Source organism: Chionomys nivalis, chromosome 3, assembly GCF_950005125.1.
Source record: "Chionomys nivalis chromosome 3, mChiNiv1.1, whole genome shotgun sequence".
Taxonomy (NCBI): domain Eukaryota; kingdom Metazoa; phylum Chordata; class Mammalia; order Rodentia; family Cricetidae; genus Chionomys; species Chionomys nivalis.
In genome coordinates, this window is record NC_080088.1 from 104,436,315 (window position 1) to 104,457,701 (window position 21,387).

Here is a 21,387-nt window from a genome sequence, read left to right on the forward strand (position 1 = left end):
ACTCACAGAGATCCATTTGCCTCTGGTTCCTGGTGCTGGGATTAAAACATGTGCTACCACCAGCCTCTGCCACCCGGCTACCCTGGGGTTTCAAATGCTGCCCTGTCTTTAGTTTCTCATTAAATTTAGAAACATGCCCTCTTAGAGTGTGATCAGAGGTTGATTCAATTTATTTGTGACAAGGCCATAACATTTGCGTTCTTTTTTGCGAAAAATTTACTTCGTAACCTTTGCTTTGAATTGACAACGTGGGGATAACTGGTCCCCGACTTTTTTAAACAGAGTGTTGTCCTTCCCAAGGATGTTATTTCTGTATTCTAATAAGAACTCTTCTATTTGTCTTATCTAAGCACAACGAGAACATCCGTTGCTTAACTACTCTCAGCCATTTTGGGTTTGAGTGTTTGCCCACTCAGCTGGTGAACAAATCTATCCAGAAAGGATTCTCTTTCAATATTCTCTGCGTGGGTAAGGTGCCAAATCCTGCATTTAAATGATGATTTCATTTGTCCTCCTACTCATTTAAACTGATACCATCAGCATAATACTAATGCTAATCCGGGAACGTTTCTCCACATTTTTTATTGTTTCCCCCTTCTTAACTGCATTGTTTAAACACTGAAGAAGCTTTCAGTCTGGCCTGGTGACACATGGTGTTTGTTTTCTTTTGTTTGTTTTTTGAGACAGGATTTCTCTGTGTAGCCCTGGCTGTCCTGGGACTTGCTCTGTAGACCAGGCTGGTCTTGAACTCACAGAGATCCTTCTGCCCCTGCCTCCCAAGTGCTGGGATTAAAGCCATGGGCCACCATGACTGTAACATGTATTGTTAGCCCAGCATTTGGGAGGTTGAACAGGCAGATCCGTATGAGCTTGCGGAAAGCATGCTCTTCATAGCAAATTTCAGGGCAGCTAGGGCTATGTCATCAGATCTTATCTCATTTTTTTTTTAAACTGAAAATATTTCAATGTTCTTCAAAGTCTGACACAGAACAATATATTCTCTTTCTTTTCCATGTTAGTGACTAAGGGAGCCCTAACCAATATGAACACTTTCAGGGACATCTCAGTGTGACTGTTCATGGATGCATTGGAAGCAAATGTCATTGTCACTCAGCAAACTCTAGTTCTATACACGGATAGAATATAAGTTGTTGCTGTGATACGACAACGTAGAATAATCTGAGCAAGATCATTAGCATAGTCTGTGATTGGATGTTTCCTGTCCTGACCGCAGGGTACCAAATAACTGACTCAAGGGCTGAATATAAATCATAAATGTTTAGCTGATAGCTCAGGCTTATTACTAGCTAACCCTTCCATTTGAATTAACTTAGAATTTTATTTATGTTTAGCCACATGGCTTGGCACCTTGTCTCAATAGGGCATTCTCATTTTGCTTCTCTATGGTTTCCTGACTCTCTGACTCCACCCTTCCTTCTCCTATTATTCTTTCTGTCTGGCCCAATCTCTTCTTACCCTACTATCAGCCAATCAGTTTTTTATATTAATAACGGGCACAATCCACAGCTGAAGCCCTCTCTATTTTCCTATCATCTGAAGTTCATCTTTTAGCCATTTTGAAATGTGCTTTTTCGTTAGCTACAGTCATTCTGCTGTGCAACTGATATGAAAACTCACTCCTGCGCATTTGAAGCGATGTGTGCTCCTACCCATAAGCCTCATTTCTAGCCACAGCCTCTTGCGATCATTCTGCCTTTCCCTTTTAGAAGTGCGACCATTTAGAACCATTTAAACCGCTCGTTGAGGTTCGGCCCTCTCTTACACCTCTGCGATGATGAGCTTATGTTTGTTACAGGAGAAACTGGAATCGGCAAATCGACACTGATCAACACACTGTTCAATATTAATCTGAAGGAGAACAAGACCTCCCATTTCTATTCAAAGGTTGGACTTAAAGTGAAGACGTACGAACTTCAGGAAAGAAACATTCCCCTGAAGTTGACTGTTGTGAAGACAGTGGGGTATGGTGATCAGATAAACAAAGAAGCCAGGTTAGTGCTTTCTTATGGTTTTTAGATTAATTCTTAAAGGTAGCATGAAAGGTATTGGGTTTTATTATGATGCGTTTTATTCTCTTTAAAAAATAAGTAGAGATCACTCCTTCTTTTCTCTCTCTCTTTTTTCTTTTTCTTTTTTTTGAGATAGGTCTTGCTATGTAGCCCCAACCATCCTGGAACTCTATAGAATGAGCCTGACTTTGAACCTGCCTCTGCTTCCTAAGTGCTTGGATAAAATGTATGTGCCAACAGGCAGTGTGTTTTGATATTTTATTTAAAATCCTTCTCATTTCAACAAATTTTCTTCTTTTTGCTAGGCTAAATTGTAATATCTTAAAATTTTTATTTTTATAATTGTAACTGTCTGTATGTGAGTGTGAGTATGTGTGTGTGAGTTTGTGTGTGTGTGAGTTTATGTGTGTGTGTGCGTTTGTGTGTGTGTACATACTAGGTGTCTGTAGATAACAGAGGCATTGTAGTCTCTTCATTTAGTGGAGGTTGTGAACCATTTGATGGATGCCAGGAACTGAACTCAGGTCCTCTGAAAGAGCAATATGTGCTCTTAACCACTGAGCCATTTCTTCAGTCCTAAATTGTACTTTCTTCTATGGTAACTGATGTCTTTCCTTCTAGCTTTTTATTATTTCCTCATGAAGTAATATTATTATGAAATGGATGCTTTTATATATCTAGTGTAGTTGCTTTATTTAAAATTTTTATTTTATGTGAATGGGTGCTTTGCCTGTGTGTGTGTTTAGGTACTACATGTATGCCTGGTGTCCATGGAGGCTGGAAGAGAGTGTCAGATCCCCTGCAATTGGAGTAACAGAGAGTTGTGAGCTTCCATGTGGATGCTGGAAATCGAACCTGGGTCATCTAGAAGAGCGGCAAATGGTCTTAGCTGAGGCACCTTTCTAGCCTTCTTCACCTCAGCTCTGACTTAATGACCTCATGTGAGCAGCATAGAATTGGCCAGGATGGGAATATGGGAATACCACTGAAATCAGAAAAGTCATCCTTCCCCTTCCTTCCTTCCTTCCTTCCTTCCTTCCTTCCTTCCTTCCTTCCTTCCTTCTTCTTCTTCTTCTTCTTCTTCTTCTTCTTCTTCTTCTTCTTCTTCTTCTTCTTCTTCTTCTTCTTCTTTCTTCCTCTTCCTCTTCCTCTTCCTCTTCCCCTCCTCCTCCTCCTCCTCCTCCTCCTCCTCCTCCTCCTCCTCCTCCTCCTCTTCTCTTTCTCCTTCTTCTCTGAGATAGGGTTTTTCTGTATAACCCTGACTCTTCTAGAACTCACTCCGTAGACCTAGCTGGCCTCAAACTTAGAGAGTCACCGGCCTCTGCCTCCCAAGTGCTGGAAATAAAGGTGTGCATCACCATGTCTGGCTTGAAGCCAGCAAATTCTAGAAATCAGTACTTTTTCTTTGCAGAGAACATTTAAATACTCACCGTTATTTCTCTGTTTCAGGACAAGGTTTTGAACAAAGAATAGACAGAAAAAGGATGAAACAAAGGACTATGTCATGTTGCTTTAAGTAGTTATTCTTAGAAAGCGAACATCATTTTAATAATCAGCTTAATTCTACTAAACGCTACATGCTTTGTTCTGTGATAAAAATAAGACCCACGGTTCATCTTGCATTAGTTGCTGCAATTGGCTGTAGTTAATCCCCTTAGATGGATGCTTAAAACAATAGAAACATTCTTTCACAGGGCTACAGTCCAGAAATCCGGAAGCAAGGGGTCAGAGCTTAGAAGAAACCAAAGCAGGAGGATTTGCTGTGAGCTGGAGACCAGCCTGGGCTCCGATCCTAGTTTGGTTTCTATTTCTGTGATAAGAAACCATGACCCAAAGCAACATGGGCAGGAGAGGCTTACACATCCCGAGACATAGTCCTTCCCATTGACAGAAATCAACGGAGGCATGAGCGGAAGCAGAAGCCATGAAAGGGTGATGTGTATTGACTTGCTCTTCGCGGCTTGCTCAGCCTGCTTTCTTAGACCATTAAGGCGCCATCCGTAGCGAGCTCTGCCCTCCCACATTGGTCATTACGCCAGAAAATTCCCGGCGGACTTGTACACATGCGGTGTGACGGAGGCATTTTCTCCGCTGAGGTTCTTCTTCCTGGATAACTATAGCCTTGGTCAACTTGCCAAAAACCCAACCCGGACAGCTACAGAGCAAGTGAAAAATCGCTTAAGCCTTCTCTAGTTCAGCTAGACCAGGGCTTTAGGAAAAAAGCCCTTCTTTGTTTATTGTAGCTTCAGGTGCCGGCTGTCACCCATCTCTACCTCCGCCGTCACAACAGCGACCTCTGCTGATCTTTATGTGTTGGACAGTTGTCACTGGATGTGCACAGAGGGTCCAGTCACCTTTGTTCAAGTTTCGATCTTTCACTCTCTCTTGAGACTGGGTTTTGCTACATATCCCAGGCTAACTTTGAATTCACTAAGTAGTCTAGGCTGACTACTCAAAGCAATCCTCCTGCCCCAGACTTCTGGTGTTAGGATTATAGGAAATGTGTTACTATGACCTGCTTCAAAAATTGGAAATTACAGCTACAACGCGATTTCCCCTAAAATAAAGTCACATTCTTTAGGGACTGGGACTTGGATATCATACATTCTACTACTGAGCCACACCCCTACCTTGGAATTATATTTTATGGCCAATGAAATGCGTCTTTTTTTGGGGGGGAGGGAGTTCAAAACAGGGTTTCTCTGTGTAGTCCTGGCTGTCTTGGAACTCTATGTAGGCCAAGCTGGCCTCCAACTCACAGAGATCCTCCTGCCTCTGTCTCCCAAAGTGCTGGGATTAACGGTGTATGCTACCCCTACCCAGCAAAATGCATTGATTTTTATCAAGTGACAAACTGTTTATTGCACACAATTGTTGATTAAATAGTAAGACATTAGATTCTGATTTTACTAATCTGTCGTGCTAAATGTTTAAATAATATATTTTTTTCAGCTACCAGCCAGTAATTGACTACTTGGATGCTCAGTTTGAGGCATATCTCCAGGAGGAGCTGAAGATCAAGCGTTCCCTGGTTGACTATAATGATTCCCGTATCCATGTGTGCCTATACTTCATTGCGCCTACAGGACATTCCCTCAAGTCCCTGGACCTGGTGACGATGAAGAAAATTGACCGAAGGGTGTGTTTTCTAAACCACCAGTCTTTCAAGGTCCAATGGATGTTTTGAGATGACAGCATATTTGGAAGCATTCATGTGCAACTGCCTATTATTTTAGAATATGTTCATATATTTAAATATTTTTTCTGTTGTTCTTGAAAGCATTTGACTGAATTTTCCAGGGCATTCCTAAAAAAATGTCAAAGAGTGGATGGTTTAAACAGTTAAAAAAAATCATTTTTCCCATAGTCCTGGGATCTAGAAAATCAAGGTGCAAGCATTTATCTTCTTGACCTGCAGGTCGCCACCTCTTTCCTTTTTCTCACATGGCCGATCTACTGGTGTCTGTATGGACATTGCTCTTTTTCTCTTTTTTGAGACAGGGTCTTTTGTAGCGCAGGCTGGCCTTGAACTTGATATGTATCTGAGGTTGGACTTAGCCTCCTGATTTTCTTGCCTTAGTTTTTACAGAGTTGGGATTGGGGGTATGCACCACTACACTAGGCCACATTTCTCTCTCTTATAAGGTTGGTAACCAAACTGGATTAGACCCCACTATAACAGTCTAACTTTAAAATTTCCATTTGTAAGTACTGATATGCTCTGAGACATTGAAGGTTATCAACATATAAAATATAGAGGAGGGAAATTTTAACATTTTATAGAATTTCATCTTTAGCTATCATTCCAGGCAAATTTAATAAAAACAATAATGGCTTGGTGATTGGTGTGGTGATGCATGCCTGTAATCTCAGGATTTAAGGGGATGAGGCAGGAGAACAGCTGTGAGGTTGAGGCAAACCTGGGCTACATAGTATTCAGGCAGCCTGCATTGCAAGGTGAGACTATGTCTTAAAAAATCAGCAATAACCAAAAAATAACTGAAAAACCAACAACTCCCCCAATTTTTCCCATCTGGAGAGAGAGGTACAGGAAAAACACTAAATAAAATTCGAAAAAAATCTTTTTGCTTTTGTGTTTTGAGACAGTGTTTCTCTGTGTAGCCCTGACTGTCTGGGAATTCACCAGGCTGGCCTTCGACTCAGAGATCCACCTGCTGCTACCTCCCAAGTGCTGGAATTAAAGGCGTGCACCACCACTGCTGGGCTAAAACTAGATTTTTTTTTCTGTGATTAAATTCTAATCATATCAACCAGGCAGTGATAGCACATGCCTATCTATGATCCCAGCAGAGGCAGGTGGGTCTCTATGAATTCGAGGCCAGCCTGGTTTACACAGCCAGTTCTAGGACAGCCAAGGCTACAGCTACACAGAGAACACGGAGAAACCCTGTCTTGAAAAACAAAACAAAACAACAACAACAAAAAAGAAAAGAAAAGAAAAATTCTAATCAGACCACAGCCATTTGTATATAATTAAAAATTGAATTTACTATATGGTATTATAAGACAGTCCTATGAATCTTTGTCTGGTATCACTGATACAATGAAACATGAAACTTTTCTGGTTCTGGTCTTGAATTCTCTCAGAGAAGACTCAAAAAACAGAACAGGAAGGTAGCTGCAGCCCTCTGTATTAAAAGAGACCCCAAAGCAAAACACTGAGGGAGACTAAGAGACATGTAGACATGCCTTCTTCACAAAGAAGCTTGCTATGTAGCTCGGGTTGCCCTAGAATTCATGATCCTCCTGCCTCAGCCGCCTAGGTGTTGGACTTACAGGTGTTACCATCACAAGTGGGGTTTCCTTTGTCAGACGTCTTACCCCATGGTTTTAGAAAAATCTGTAGTTGAGGCATGGAGGCCTGGGCTCTAGGCTCGGGCCTACAGCATGTTTCTCCAGCCACAGTGATGTGTGTGGCTTTCCCTCTTATCTAGAATGTACCGCAGGAATGGACAGGTTCTTAAAGGTACAGTGACCCTATGCCTCAGCTCCAACACGCTCAGCCTGTTCTCCGGTTTGCACACAGGGAAGGATCACCGCTTTTTGGAAGAATGTGCTGAAGTCTATCTAGATTCATCATATTCATAAGCATTGGGCAGTAGATGCTGGCTATTATCTTAAGCTTTCTCAGTCTCTGTAACTTTGAATTTAAAGTTTTCCTCTGCCTCTTTGAGACCATTAAGTTTTTAATCTTAAAAATACCATTAATATTATAGTTACATAAAGACCTGTTCTAAGCTGTTGTAGTTCCTCAGAGAGATTCTTCCCAAGACCAAAACTCCCGCCGGAATGACTTTCATATCTAACTGTGTACCTTTCTCCACTGTTTGACTTTATCATAAGCATGTATTCTTATAGAGGGTCAACTACACACACACATATATATATATATCACAAGTTTAGATTAAATTTTGCTCATTTGATTAAATTTTCTAGTCCCTTATTAGATTTTCCCCCCTCTAGTTTAGCATAAATTTTGGAAAAACATGGGATTTGTCCAAGAATTTGCAAAATAAGCTTTGAGAATTCGAAAATAAAAGCAACTGACATAAAGCTGATATTTATTCATCCAGACCTTATTATTGGTTAGTATGCATTTATGGAGAAGTGGTTTCATGAGTGACAGCTAGGAGAAAAACTCTCTCTCCTAACATTTTGATGAGAGTCTTTTTGTCAGCTAGTTTGATAAGTTATCGGTCTACTGAATCTTACTGCTTAAAATACAGAGGTATTAGGGAAGATGTTTTAAATTTTTTATTGTTTTTATTGAGTTAGATAATTTTATTCGCTTCCCTCCCTTCCTCTCCCCTCCCCTTCAACCCTCTCCTATGGTCCCCTTGCTCCCAATTTACTCAGGAGATCTTGCCTTTTTCTACTTCCCATGTAGATTAGATCCATGCATGTTTCTCTCAGGGTCCTCTTTGTTGTCTAGGTTTTAGGGGAGATTTTTAGAAGAGAAAGAAAGTCAAAGCTTCTAAGCCTGAGTTCTGATAAAAGATGAGGATTCACGAAGTAGCTCAGGGTACAACATTTATCTATAGCATTCAAGGCTTGAGCTTTAAATCCTCAGCACTCCCTCAAACAAGAAATTCTCTGTAGCTGAGAACCCTGGGGTACACCCGTGGGTAACCCCAGTCCTCTTCACCGCATGCCGGCCAAGATCCTGTCAGAAACAACAGCAGCAACCACAACCCACACACACAATGTTTTTCAGGAGTAGGGTTTAGGCTGGAAAATTGTGACATTTGACCCGCCTCCCTTCCTTCCCAACAGGTGAACATCATACCACTGATTGCCAAGGCTGACGCACTTTCCAAAAGTGACCTCCAGAGGTTCAAGAGTAACATCATGAGCGAGCTGGACAGCAACGGCATCCAGATATATCAGTTCTCGGAGGACGACGAAGATGCTGCTCAAGCAAACACCTCAGTGAATGTAAGCTGTTTCTGCTGGGTCTGAATTCCTTTCACACGTGAGACTGAAGTACAGTTTGTAATATCATCTGCACTTGATTATCACTTGTATCAGACAGGAGATAATAAACAATATATTGTTCCTCAAAATACATTGTTAGGGGAAATGTTTCATCCCATTCTCCCCTCCCTCCCTCCCTCCCTCCCTCCCTCCCTCCCTCCCTCCCTCCCTCCCTCCCTCCCTTCCTTCTTTCCTTTCTTCCTCTCTCCCGTCCTCCTTCTCTTTTTTCCATTCTTCCTTGGCAGGGTTTCATGTGGTCCAGACTGGCCTTGAATTTACTGTATAGATGAGACTGACCCAACCTAATTCTATCTCCTGAATACTGGAATTACAGGTAGGAGCCACCAGGCCTGGGTTATACAGTGCTGGGGTTCAAACTCAGGACCTTGTGCACGCCAGGCAAACACTCTCCCAACAGAGCTAAACCCCCAACTATTTTAATTTCTTGATTTTTGAAACTTGTTTACTGTTGTGGGTCCAAGGCTCCAGAACAATGCAAGCAGACACAAGAGACCACACGAAGCAGGATTTTATTGGCTTGGGCAGCATGGCAGAAACCGACTGGTCAGGGACAATAGTACTCCTGTGCCAAGTTATGATTAGGGATTTCCCCGGGAGCCCTGTTCTGTGGTACACTTACCCTATTCTCATTGGTTGGTTCACTCACGTAGGGCAGAGTGGTTTGCCCATCATTCATGTCTCAGCTTGCCAGCCAGGATGCCATCTACCAAGGGAGGTCTGGGACAGTCTTGGGAACTTAAACGTTACTTGACCCCTATTCAAGATGGAAGTTTTATTCAAAATGTCTTCAGTTTGGTTCCTTCTTACATACTAAGACTCAAATTCTTTTCATTAAATAGATTTATTAAGATCTAATTTTTTTAAAAATTAAGCTGGGCATGGTGGCGCAGTTTTAATCCCAGCGTTTGGGAGGCAGAGACAGGTGGCTCTTGGAGTTGGAGGCCAGGCAGGGCTGCACAGTGAGACTGTGTCTCAACAAAACAAAACAAACAGAAACAAATAGGTTTAGATTTTGGTATTAATCCGCTAGACCAAGGTGTAAACAGCATACAATTAACCATTTAAATCCAACGGGTTAGCCGGGCGATGGTGGCGCACGCCTTTAACCCCAGCACTCGGGAGGCAGAGGCAGGCGGATCTCTGTGAGTTCGAGACCAGCCTGGTCTACAAGAGCTAGTTCCAGGACAGGCTCCAAAGCCACAGAGAAACCCTGTCTCGAAAAACCAAAAAAAAAAAAAAAAAAAAAAAAAAAAAAAAAAAAAAAATCCAACGGGTTTTTTTTTTTTTTTTTGAATTTTTTCGAGACAGGGTTTCTCCGTAGCTTTTGGTTCCTGTCCTGGAACTAGCTCTTGTAGACCAGGCTGGCCTCGAACTCACAGAGATCCGCCTGCCTCTGCCTCCCGAGTGCTGGGATTAAAGGCGTGCGCCACCACCGCCAGGCTAAATCCAGCAGTTTTAATGCATTCACAGATGGGTGCAATCACGTTGGGGGACAGTTGTACCATAGTTGCATCTCTTTGAAAACATATCTCATCCAGACGATAGGTGGTACTCACCTGTAATCCCAGTATTTGCAAGATGGCTCAGGAGGCTCAGGAGTTCAGGTCCATCCTCAGCTCCATAGTAAGATCAAGGACAGACCGTGTCTCAAGGGACAACTTTGTTTCACATCCTTCTTCATCGGTCTCTCTTCTTACTGCTCGGGTTCCAAATAACTACTATCTTATATCTATTTTTTTTAAAGTATCTTTTGAGATTTTAATATCATTACATCATTCCCCCTTTTCCTTTCAAACCCTCCTTTCTCTTTTTCAAATTCATGGCCTCTTTCTCATTAGCTGTTTTTTCATACATACACATATACATCACATACAGATACAGGTATGTATACATGCTTAAATATAGAAATACAACTTGTATATTTGTTTCCAAAGCGTGGCCATTTGGTATTAGAGAAACAGTTGGTGCACTCATCCCTGAGGAAGACTTTCTCCTGCCCTCAGGATACATTAGTTGCTGGGAGTCCTTTGTGTAGGGTCGAGACCTCCTGGGGTCCCCACCCCACATTAGCCTGTCTACTGCGGTCCTTGTTCAGCTCCTGTTCAGGCAGGTAGTCATGTTGGTTCTTAAGAGACACAGTCTTACAGCTCTCTCCTTGATTCTCTGGCTTTTACAATCATCCCCATCTCTCTTCCTACAATGGTCCCTGAACCTTAGATTTGAGAGTTGTATTGTAGGTGTATCTGTTGGAACCAGACTCTACTCTGCATTTTTTGGGGTTGTGTTTTCTGTAATATTTTCTGTTGCAAAGAGAATTCTCTTGATAAGGTGTGAGGACTCCACTTATCTGTGGCAATGAGGAAATATTCAGACTATAGTTAGGGATAATACTGGTTTAGGAAAATGGTGGCTGTAGGGTCTCCTCCAAGATCCATGACTTCACGAGCTCTGAGTAGTTGGCTGGGTTTCTGCTACCAGGCATGCTTTCTGTCTTGTTAATCAGATCTTATGCCTGATTAGAGAGCCGTTGGATACTGCCAAGGTATGTGTGCTGCTACTGCACTCTTAGGGCTATTCCTCCATGCTGGTGATCATTGTGGTTCTCAGGCACCATAGCTGGGCAGGGATGTTGGTTGCCTTCCTCCTTTGGAAGTTTGCATGGCACTTTCTAGAACCATGAAAGCTGGTTCTCATGGAGAGGCTTTTAGGTCAGTTCTAGCTCAGGGGATTCTGGACCCCATGTCTGAAGTGTATGGTGTCTTCAGCAATAAGGACTTTCCTACCTCTTAGGGGCAACCAAGGGCAACAGCAATCAGCAATCACCTGTAATGTTTTGGGAGTTGCTTGGATCACCCTGACCAACCACTCAAAAGAGGGCTTCTTATGCCTGGTGTTGAGTTTTTTGTTAGATGGTCTTTGTGTCCTGGAGGAAGCATTGTTAGCCCAGATGGGAAAATACCATTTAAGGTGTATTTGTAAGTTTATGCACCAATTTATGTAAATTATAGATATTTTCCTGTGGTTTCCTCTTCTAGATATTTTATGTGATGAATTACATGTAATCTTTTGTACCTGTTATCTTCAGTTAGGATAATATTTTCAAGCGCACATGCCTAGAGACCATTGTGTGAATATACTACATTTGGGCTTATTCCGCATTTTGGCTATTATAAAGAATGTTATTATAAGCACTTATGTACAAGTGTTTGTGATGGCACGTACTTTAATTTCTCCTTGGTATATACCTAGAAGCAGGATTCTTAGATCCTGTGACAACTAATCTAATCATTTGAAGATGTGTTGTATTGATTCCCAAAGCACCTGCCCTAGGAATTTTGATTTAATTTTGTTGTCTTAATTCATACTATATAAATGTTAAGAAACTCTGGCTACATTATTTACTATGGGTGGACCCCACTGTATTTTTTTTTTTTTGAGACAGGGTTTCTCTGTGGTTTTGGAGCCTGTCCTGGAACTAGCTCTTTAGACCAGGCTGATCTCGAATTCACAGAGATCCGCCTGTCTCTGCCTCCCGAGTGCTGGGATTAAAGGCATGCGCCACCACCGCCCGGCCCCCACTGTATTTTCGATTTGCATTTTGGAAGACTACAGATGTGGAATGTCTTTTCACAGGTCTATGTGTATTTTTATGTCTTCCTAGGCAGAAACGTATATTCAGATCCTTTGTTCATTTTAAGTTGACATTTTGCCTTGTTTCGTAAGTTATAAGGGTCCCTTGGATTCTCTTTTTCCATCTCACACTGTTTCCCGTTATGCTGTGAAGCAGTCTAGCTATTTATCCTGCCCGTCTGTCTTTATACATTCATTATCCGGTCTCTCTTTGTAGCCACTAATTTACGCACTTCCCAGACTCCACTCGTCACTTATACTGAATTTTTCTTTCAGCAGTGTGGATTGAACCCTGAGCTTCACACATGCTAAGAAAGCAAGCTACTGATGGCTCAGCTTCATTCCCAGCCTGAGATTGAATTTTCTTCTTTTTAAAGACAGGGTTTCTCTGGATAGCCCTGGCTGTTCTGAAACTAGCTTTGTGGAAGAGGCTGGCCTGGAACTCAGAGATCCGCCTGCCTCTGCCTCCCAAGTGCTGGGATTAAAGGCGTGCGCCACCACCATCTGGTTCATGCCTGTTTTTTTCTTTTCCTGTGGGATTAGACTCAGGTTCTCATGCTCACAGAGTGTGTACTTTATCAATGAAACTAGCGCCCTAGTCCCCCCAAGGGCACGCATAATATTGTTCATTAGCAGATTTTATGCTGTTTATTCATTAACTAACCATAATTTTAATTTATTTATTATTATTTTTTGAGATAGGATCCCACTATCTTGCCCTGGCATCCCTGGAACTCACTCTGTAGATCAGTCTGGTCTCAAACTCAGAGAGATCTACCTGCCTCTGCCTCTTGAATGCTGGGATTAAAGGCATGTGCACTACTATGCCCATCTTATTCTTTATTTCTAATTGATTCTTCTGTTAATTTATATACTATCAATAAAACAGTTTTCATATCATCTCACCAATATTGTCTATGTGTTCAGTGTAAAGATAATGGGAGAAAATTATGTGTATTAACAATCTTTTTCATCTTTCTACTACATGCACCACAAATTATGTAAGCCTGAGATAAATGCTCATAAAAATAATTAGCACATATTATCTAAGTATAAAAATCTGGCATGATAGATTATTTGTGCAGTTAAATGTGTTATACTAGCTTCACCTATCATAGAAAAAGTGCATCATTTGTAAGACATAGTGTTTGAAGGGAGTTTAACTTGTATCCACCCCCTCCCCTCCCCGAGACAGGGTTTCTTTGTGTAACAGTCCTAACTGTCCTGGAACTTGCTTTGTAGACCAGGCTTGCCTGGAACTCACTGCAATCCGTCTGCCTCTGCCTCCCAAGTGCTGGGATTAAAGGCCTCTGATATCACTGTCTGGAAACTTGTATCATTTTTATTTGTTTAGGGGCTGCTACCTTTTGCTGTGGTAGGAAGTATGGAGGAGGTGAAAGTTGGAAAAAGAATGGTCAGAGGTCGTCACTACCCATGGGGAGTTTTGCAAGGTAAATAGGAGAGCGTGTTTAAATCTCATTATGATTAAATCCAGTATATACTGAACTATCCGTAGTCTCAAATAGCATTTTGATCTGGGCCAGTGTTGATAACTCTTAACTAGCTTGTAGATTAGTAGTTGCTGATGAGCAACACAGATTCCATTCTTATGGTACAGTCGTTCTCAACTTCCCTAATGTGGCGACCCCGTTAATTCCTCATGTTGTGGTGACCCCCAACAATAAAATTATTTTGCTATCATGTTAGAGCTGTAATTTTGCTACTGTTATGAATCATAAATATCTGATATGTAGGAAAACCAAATGAGACTTCCGGGGGGTCGCGATCCACAGTTTGAGAACCATCGCTACAGGATTTTGCCAGAAGCTGACTTAGACCCATACCTATAAAGTCTCCTCGTTTAACCAATGTGCCACACGCACACGGTCTCTATCTTCCTGAAAGGTGCCGTTCCGAATGCTCAGGCTCAATTTAACAAAACTGAAGAATAGATACTAGTACCTACAAGAAAAGATTAGTGCCTATTACCTAGATCCACCTGCCCAGGATGGCACCGCCCACATTGGGCTGGACCCTTCTACACCAATTAGCAATCGAGAAAATGCCCTCCCGACACGCCCACAGACCAATCTGATTGGAGGCAATCTCTCCATTCAGGTTCTGCCTTTCCCGGTCTGTGAGGTTGAAAGCAAGATCAGACACCACATACACTAAATAAATAGTAGAAATAATTGGTGAGCTCAAAGTTTTTGTTTTTTTAAATATGCAGATGAGAGAGAGAGCGAGAGCGAGCGAGCGCGAGAGAGGGAGAGGGAGAGGGAGAGGGAGAGGGAGAGGGAGAGGGAGAGGGAGAGGGAGAGGGAGAGGGAGAGGGAGAGGGAGAGGGAGAGAGAGAGAGAGAGAGAGAGAGAGAGAGAGAGAGAGAGAGAGAGAGAGAGAGAGGAATTGAATGAGGAAAAGTTGGAGACGGCACTAAAAAAGAGCAAATATTTGGACTGAGAACACCCAAAGCGGTAGAAAGCTTACTTATTCAGCACAACACTAATCGAAGTCTTCCATAACGGATTGATACCGATTTCCTTTTGACCAGTGGAGAATGAGAACCACTGCGACTTTGTGAAGCTCCGGGATCTGCTCCTGTGCACGCACATGGAAGATCTGAAGGATCAAACCCACACCCACCATTATGAGTGCTACAGGAGCAGCAGACTGCAGCAACTGGGCTTCAACGACACGGGCCCCGACAGCCAGCCAGTGAGGTGAGGGAAGCCTGTGCTGGCTAGCGAGCCGGCTCAGCGGTTCCTTAGTGCTTGCTGCTCTTGCAGAGGACCCGGGTTCAATCCCCAGCACCCCGCTTGCTGCCTCCCAGTCATCTGTAACTCCAGTTCCAGGGGACCCAGTGTTCTCTTCCGGCTTATGTGGGCACCTGGCCTATATAAGCTATATTGACATACGTACAGATAGACACTCATACATGTAAAATTAAGAGTAAACAAATCTTAAAAAAGAAATTGCTTTACGTATAAATTGATCCGTTAGGATGCCCTTAAAACCACCAGGTATGCTCATCCAAGAAGGATGAGGTGGCTCATGATGAACTTTTAGGTTTTTAATAGTTCTTAGACTTGGATGGGGAGGTATCAGGAGCAGCATCGTGACAGGGCTCGTTTATAGGTTAGAGTGTGTTTATAGGTTGCATGTTTTGAACTGTGAGCTCCAGGGAAGGCATTATGTTTTAAAAAAACATTTGTATCTATGCAAAACAGAGGTTCATGGAAGAATAATCAAGTATTGGCATTTATTAATAAAAATCGACAAAGGTTTTGGAGAAAAGGTTGTTGGAAAAGCATTAGAAAGTAGTTATACAAATGCTGGAAGTCAGGTGAAAAGCCAATGAACAGAACAGTTACGTCACAGCGACAACATTTTGGCTACAGAAGTACGGACGGTACTATTGGATTACGTTCATGTTGTAGCTGCCATGGTTGCATTTAAAATAACTTTAAAATTTTTACATTTATTTATTTATTTATGTGTGTGTTCACGCATGCAGAGGTCAGAGAACAACTTGTAGGAGTTGCCTTTCTCCTACCGCATGGGTCCTGGGGATCAACTCGGATCTTTTTGCACGACAGCAAGTACCCTTCCTTACCTGCTGAGCCATCTCACCGGCCCTTTATCAGTGTTTTAAATATAAGGATAATGAACTTTTGCTTTTAGTTTCCAAGAGATGTATGAAGCCAAAAGACAAGAGTTCCACGATCAGTGTCAGAGGGAGGAGGAGGAGCTGAAGCAGACGTTCATGCAGCGGGTCAAGGAGAAGGAACTGACCTTTAAGGATGCTGAAAAGGAGGCACGTATCACCCACCTCATGTTCGTTCTCTGTGTCCTGTTCTTTCGGGGATGAGCTCCGGGGGATTCTTATTTTGGAAGAAACTTTCCATCTCTCTAAAAGTAGCTATTCATACACAGGATCTTAATATAGCATTTATGAAATTATAGGCTGAAATGATACTTTTTTTCCCCCTGAGCTTTTTGAGAATTTGTCTTTCAAGTGCCCTGTGTCTCTGACATAATTGTGTGAGGACTTCCCTCTCAGCTCACCCAGCACCTCTTCTGCTTACAGCTCTGCCAGCAAGAACCCTACAGGGACTCTTGCCTGCCCCATCTCCATAGTTCCATCAGGCATCGTCCTAAGTGGGGTTCCCTCTATAGTAGCTATGATCTTGTGACAGGGCCCCTAGGCTATCTATGATATCTTTAGTCCTCTATAGCAGCTATGATCCCGTGACAGAGCCACTAGGCTCTCTATGATGTCTATTGAAACCTATGAGGAGACTTCTTAGCTTCACGGCTCTTGCCTTGTGCATGCCCATAGAGTCATCATCACATGACAGAACCCAAGATTTATAGTTTGTACCTGCTAGAGCATCAGATGCAGACATGCCGTTCCCAATTGATTTTGGCTGGAGTTTAAGGAGTACTGGGTGCTACACAGCAGTGAATCCTTAAGTCACTGGGACACCTGCCAGATAGCTTGCCTCAAAGACCTCCCAAATGCTTCAGGGCCATTCTCCATTGCTTTCATGACTAAAACTGATTTCTAACTATGTTACTCTCTTTAGCAAAGGGCTGCCTGGACATAGCCTCAGTATTCTTTGGAAAATTTCCTTATATTGCAATTTCAGTTTTCAATAATTTTATTATTTCCATTTAGTTATGAATTCACTCTTTAGTTTTGTTTTTGATCTGCCTGTCTCTGATTCTCAAATGCTGAAATCAATGGCTTTGTACCATTACCGCCTGGCTTCGATCTTTAGTTTCTGTCCCCCCTCCCTTTTTTCCCTCCGAGACAGGATTTCTCTGTGCGGTCCCGGCTGTCCTGGAACTACTGTTGCTTCACTGTCTCTTTATCCTTTCTGGTCTGTTGTATAAGTTGTGTGACAGTATCCCTGCGGAAACACAAACACACATCTCCTTACCCTGGATAGGACACTGATGACTCTCTAAAGTGAGGAGGTAGCAGAGAAACCAGCCATCCCCTTTGGTGATAACTCATGTCACACACTCAGGAAAAATAAGGGGAAAAACTCTTAGTAATAACATGTGTCCAGTTTGCTAGTGTCCAAAGAAAAATTGGCCATGAACAGGCATCGCCCCCACCCTCCCATTCCTATTGCCTTATAAAGTTTTATGACCTCAAGTTACATTTTGAGTAATTAAACATGCTTCACAAAGACAGAAATCTCAAGGTTTGGCTGTTTGGACAAATAGGAACATTTACAGTATAAAATATTGTCACAGTTATCCAGAGACAATCCTAAATCGCTTTTACCAGGCAGGTGTTAACCAAGGTTGTCTTGTCCTCCTGGCAGAATTGTCCTACCCTGCTAAAAGTCCTGGGAGGGCTCCCTAAGCTAAATTCTACTTTGTATTATTTAATATTCCCTAAAAAAAACTTCGTGGGTCCTTTATAATATCAATTTGTTATTCTCAGTTTCTCCTATTCCAAGTCCAACTTTGGGGAATCCATTAGCCCTAATGGGGGTGACTTCAGGAAGATGGGTGAGATGTTACTTACAGGAGCAGAAATGACCCAGAGACAGCTACATCACTAAAGCCACCCAGCATGGACAACAGCTCACAAGAGCTGGGAATCTGGAGCCTGCTGCGCAGCCTGCAGGTAGCTCAGCAGGTTGGAGAGTGTCCTTTTCAGCTAGCTCAGGTGCTCTGAGCCTCTTCCAGGTAGTTCAGCCGCTCTCTCTGCTTTTTCCAGGCAACTTGTATGTCTGAGAGTGTCTCTCAGCATTCCCCACAGCTTATATAAGCCCAGGGAGAGGCGTGTCTAGTAAATCTGGTCAGTTTTAGGGACTTCCTGAAGCTATCAAGGATCCCCGACCTCAACTGAACTTGACTTTCCCTGCAGGATGGAATCCTTGGCCTCACTAGGACCATCTGGTGATTTACCTCCTTCTAAACATGCTGTGTTGTAACTAGCTTCCCTCCAAGATAGAAGGTTTGAACCTTGGAAGAAAGTGATACACAACAGTATATTTTTGCAAATGTATCTCCTGAACAAACTGGCTTCTTTGTTATTATTTAGAGATATTTTTTCTACTATAGATTTTGGCTGAAAGTTTCCTTTTTCCTCGATGAATTATTATCATTAATCTCTCTGTGTGTATATGCCCATGTTCATGAGTGTTAGTGTGTATGTGTGTGTGTGTGTGTGTGTACAAGGAAAACATTTTCTTGTAGGCAATGCTCTATTGAATACTGTCTTAAAAACATTAAATACTTACGTTTTAATTAGATAGTCTAATCCACTTACAGTTAAAGTGATTATTGATCGATGGGAACTTAATGTTGCCATTTTACTGTTGGCCGTCTGCATTGCCAATTCCTTTGCTTCCTCTCTTGCTTTCTTTATCTGTTATTTGTTAATGTTTCTGTAGCCTCATACTTTGCTTATTTTCTCTTTATCTTTTGTGTACCTCTCATAAGGTTTAAAAATTTTTCAGTGTTTTAAACCAAAGTTACTGGAAGTTGGGCCATTTAGATAGCTCAGCAGATGAAGGCACTTACCGCAAGCCTCATGACCTGAATTTCATCCCTGAGACACATGGTGGAAGGAGAGAGAACTCACTCTTGCAAGTAGTTCTCTGACCGACACACTTGCATTGCAGCTTGTGCTTACCCCACCCACATGAAATAAATTAATAAATATAATTTTATTTTTATTTTTCAAAAATTAGGGGAGGTGAGTTTTACACTAACTTCCTGCATTAGATTTTAATATACAACACCAAACCAGAATGGAATAAACCACCCATGCTAAATAATGTATAATTAAATTAGGCTTCAAAGTGGATCAGTTTGGGGCCAGCAGAATGGATCAGGAAGTTAGGGTGCTTGTTGCTGAAGCTGAGTTAGATCTAATTTGAGTTAGATCCTGGAACCTCCATGGTGGAAGGAGAGAACCAACTACAGACAAAATCACAAGAGAATACAGTCAGCTTGAGTTAGTGGAGTAAAACTTTGATTAAAACCTGTAACAAAGGCGGCGGTGGTGGCGCACGCCTTTAATCCCAGCACTTGGGAGGCAGAGGCAGGCGGATCTCTGTGAGTTCAAGGCCAGCCTGGTCTAGAAGAACTAGTTCCAGGACAGGCACCAAAGCTACAGAGAAACCCCGTCTTGAAAAACAAAAAGCAAAAACAGAAACAAAAACCTGTAACAAAAGCCAAGTGGAGGTGGCGCACGCATTTAATCCCAGCACTCAGGAGGCAGAGGCAGGATCTCTGTAAATTCAAGGCCAGCCTGGTCTACAAGAGCTACTTCCAGGACAGCTAGGACTGTTACACAGAGAAACCTTGTCTCAAAAAACAAAACTAAACAAAAACCTATAAGAAACCAACTTTTAAATGCCCATCTGGATTTTGCTACCAGTTTCTGATTTCTTCTTCTGCCTTTCACCCTCACCCCCATCTCCTTGACACCCTCACATTTCCTATAATCTAATAATATAAAATATAAATATAATAGGTTTAGAATGGTCCACTGCTCAACTCTAGAAACAGAACTAGAAACCAATTATACTATGACGTTTAGTTTTTGTAAATTTAGGGAGCACAGTAGTAGTACACTTGACCCCCCTTTTTTCAGAGATAGGGTTTCTATATATAACCGTCCTGGTTGTCCAGGAACTTGCTTTGTAGACCAGGCTGGTCTCGATCTCACAGAGGTCGCCTGCCTCTGCCTCCCGAGTGCTGGGATTAAAGGCGTACGCCACCACTGCCTGGCCCTGGACCCCCTTTAAGGGCTTCCATTTACCTTGTAGAAGTCCAAGGATTTTAAAGAAGTGTTTCTTGGGTCATACACTGCCTTTTGGATTTCACGAATCTTTGTGACTCTTCCTCCTCCTCCTCCACCTCCTCCTACTCTTCTTCTTCTCCTCCTCCTACTCCTCCTTCTCTTCCTTCCTTCCTTCCTGATTCTTCTTTCTTCTTGTTCTTCTTGTTGTTCTTGTTTTTCTTGTTCTTGTTCTTCTTGTTCTTCTTCTTGTTCTTCTTTCTTCCTTCTTCTTCTTGTTCTTCTTGTTCTTGTTCTTGTTCTTGTTCTTGTTCTTGTTCTTCTTCTCCTTCTCCTCCTCCTCCTCCTCCTCCTCCTCCTCCTCCTCCTCCTCTTCCTCCTCCTCCTTCTTCTTTAAATAGCTGCAGGACAAGTTTGAACACCTGAAGAGAATCCAACAAGAGGAGACCCTGAAACTGGAAGAAGAGAGAAGAAAATTAGAAGAGCAAATCATAGAGTTTTATAAAATGAAGGCCGCCTCTGAGACGTCGCAGGCTCAGATGTACACCAATGTAAAGAAGGACAAAGATCGCAAGAAATGATCTCTTCTTACCATTCCAGCTTCTTGGGAGTTCACCATCCTCTCTTCATGGACCCGTGAACTTGTCTGCATAGTCCTTAACTTTGACCGGAAGTCTAATCTTTTCAGCAGTTATTTAGCATGTGTGATTTTGTACTTGAGTGCCAAATTCTTGGGAGGAAGATGCCATGCGTATCTTGTGAGGTGTTGCAACATGGACCAGCACTCCATAGTTGTGTTTATTAATCAATATAGCCAAGAAGTATCTAGCATAGTATAGACATGTATGATCAGACAGAGGACCTTTCTTTGCCACCGATGTGCCTTTGACTCCAATAGTGACTTTTACAATTTCTGTTTCCTTAGAGTTTTTACTTTGTGTGTGTGTGTGTTTTGTTTATTTTTTTTGAGACAGGTTCTCACTATGTAGTACTAGCTGTCCTTGCTTGCACTTTGTGTAGATCGGTCTGTCCTTGAACAGCGATACTCCTGCTTCTGCATCCCAAGTGCTGGGATTATAAGCATAAACCAGCATGCCTAGCTCTATTGAATTTTTCTTGAGGATGCATAGGCATAAAGATGATTATTGGTTATTCCCTTACCAAACTCTATTGATAGCTAGTCTTGACAACTTTAATTGCAATGGAGCATTATGTTTTGCTTAGAACTTCTATGCTTTGGTGCCATACTAGTAGAAGTAAAAATGAAAGGTTCAAAATCTAGATGGCAGGGCTGGAGAGATGGCTCAGTGGTTAAGAGCACCACCTGCTCTTCCAAAGGTCCTGAGTTCAAATCCCGGCAACCACATGGTGGCTCACAACCACCTGTAATGAGGTCTGGCGCCCTCTTCTGGCCTGCAGGGACACACGCAGACAGGATAT

At 42.3% G+C, this 21,387-nt stretch overlaps 1 protein-coding gene across 1 annotated transcript in view; it reads left to right on the top strand.

Annotated features, from left to right (window-relative positions):
• The window catches only part of Septin14 (septin 14), a 31,359-nt gene extending 10,831 nt beyond the window's left edge, over window positions 1-20,528 (top strand). Inside the window, exons 2-9 of the mRNA XM_057764738.1 lie at window positions 351-468; window positions 1,817-2,012; window positions 4,983-5,169; window positions 8,325-8,486; window positions 13,531-13,627; window positions 14,728-14,896; window positions 15,858-15,990; window positions 20,349-20,528. Coding sequence (XP_057620721.1) covers window positions 351-468; window positions 1,817-2,012; window positions 4,983-5,169; window positions 8,325-8,486; window positions 13,531-13,627; window positions 14,728-14,896; window positions 15,858-15,990; window positions 20,349-20,528 — 1,242 coding nt within the window. The remainder of the gene's footprint in view (window positions 1-350; window positions 469-1,816; window positions 2,013-4,982; window positions 5,170-8,324; window positions 8,487-13,530; window positions 13,628-14,727; window positions 14,897-15,857; window positions 15,991-20,348) is intronic.
• Window positions 20,529-21,387: the final 859 nt, after the last annotated feature.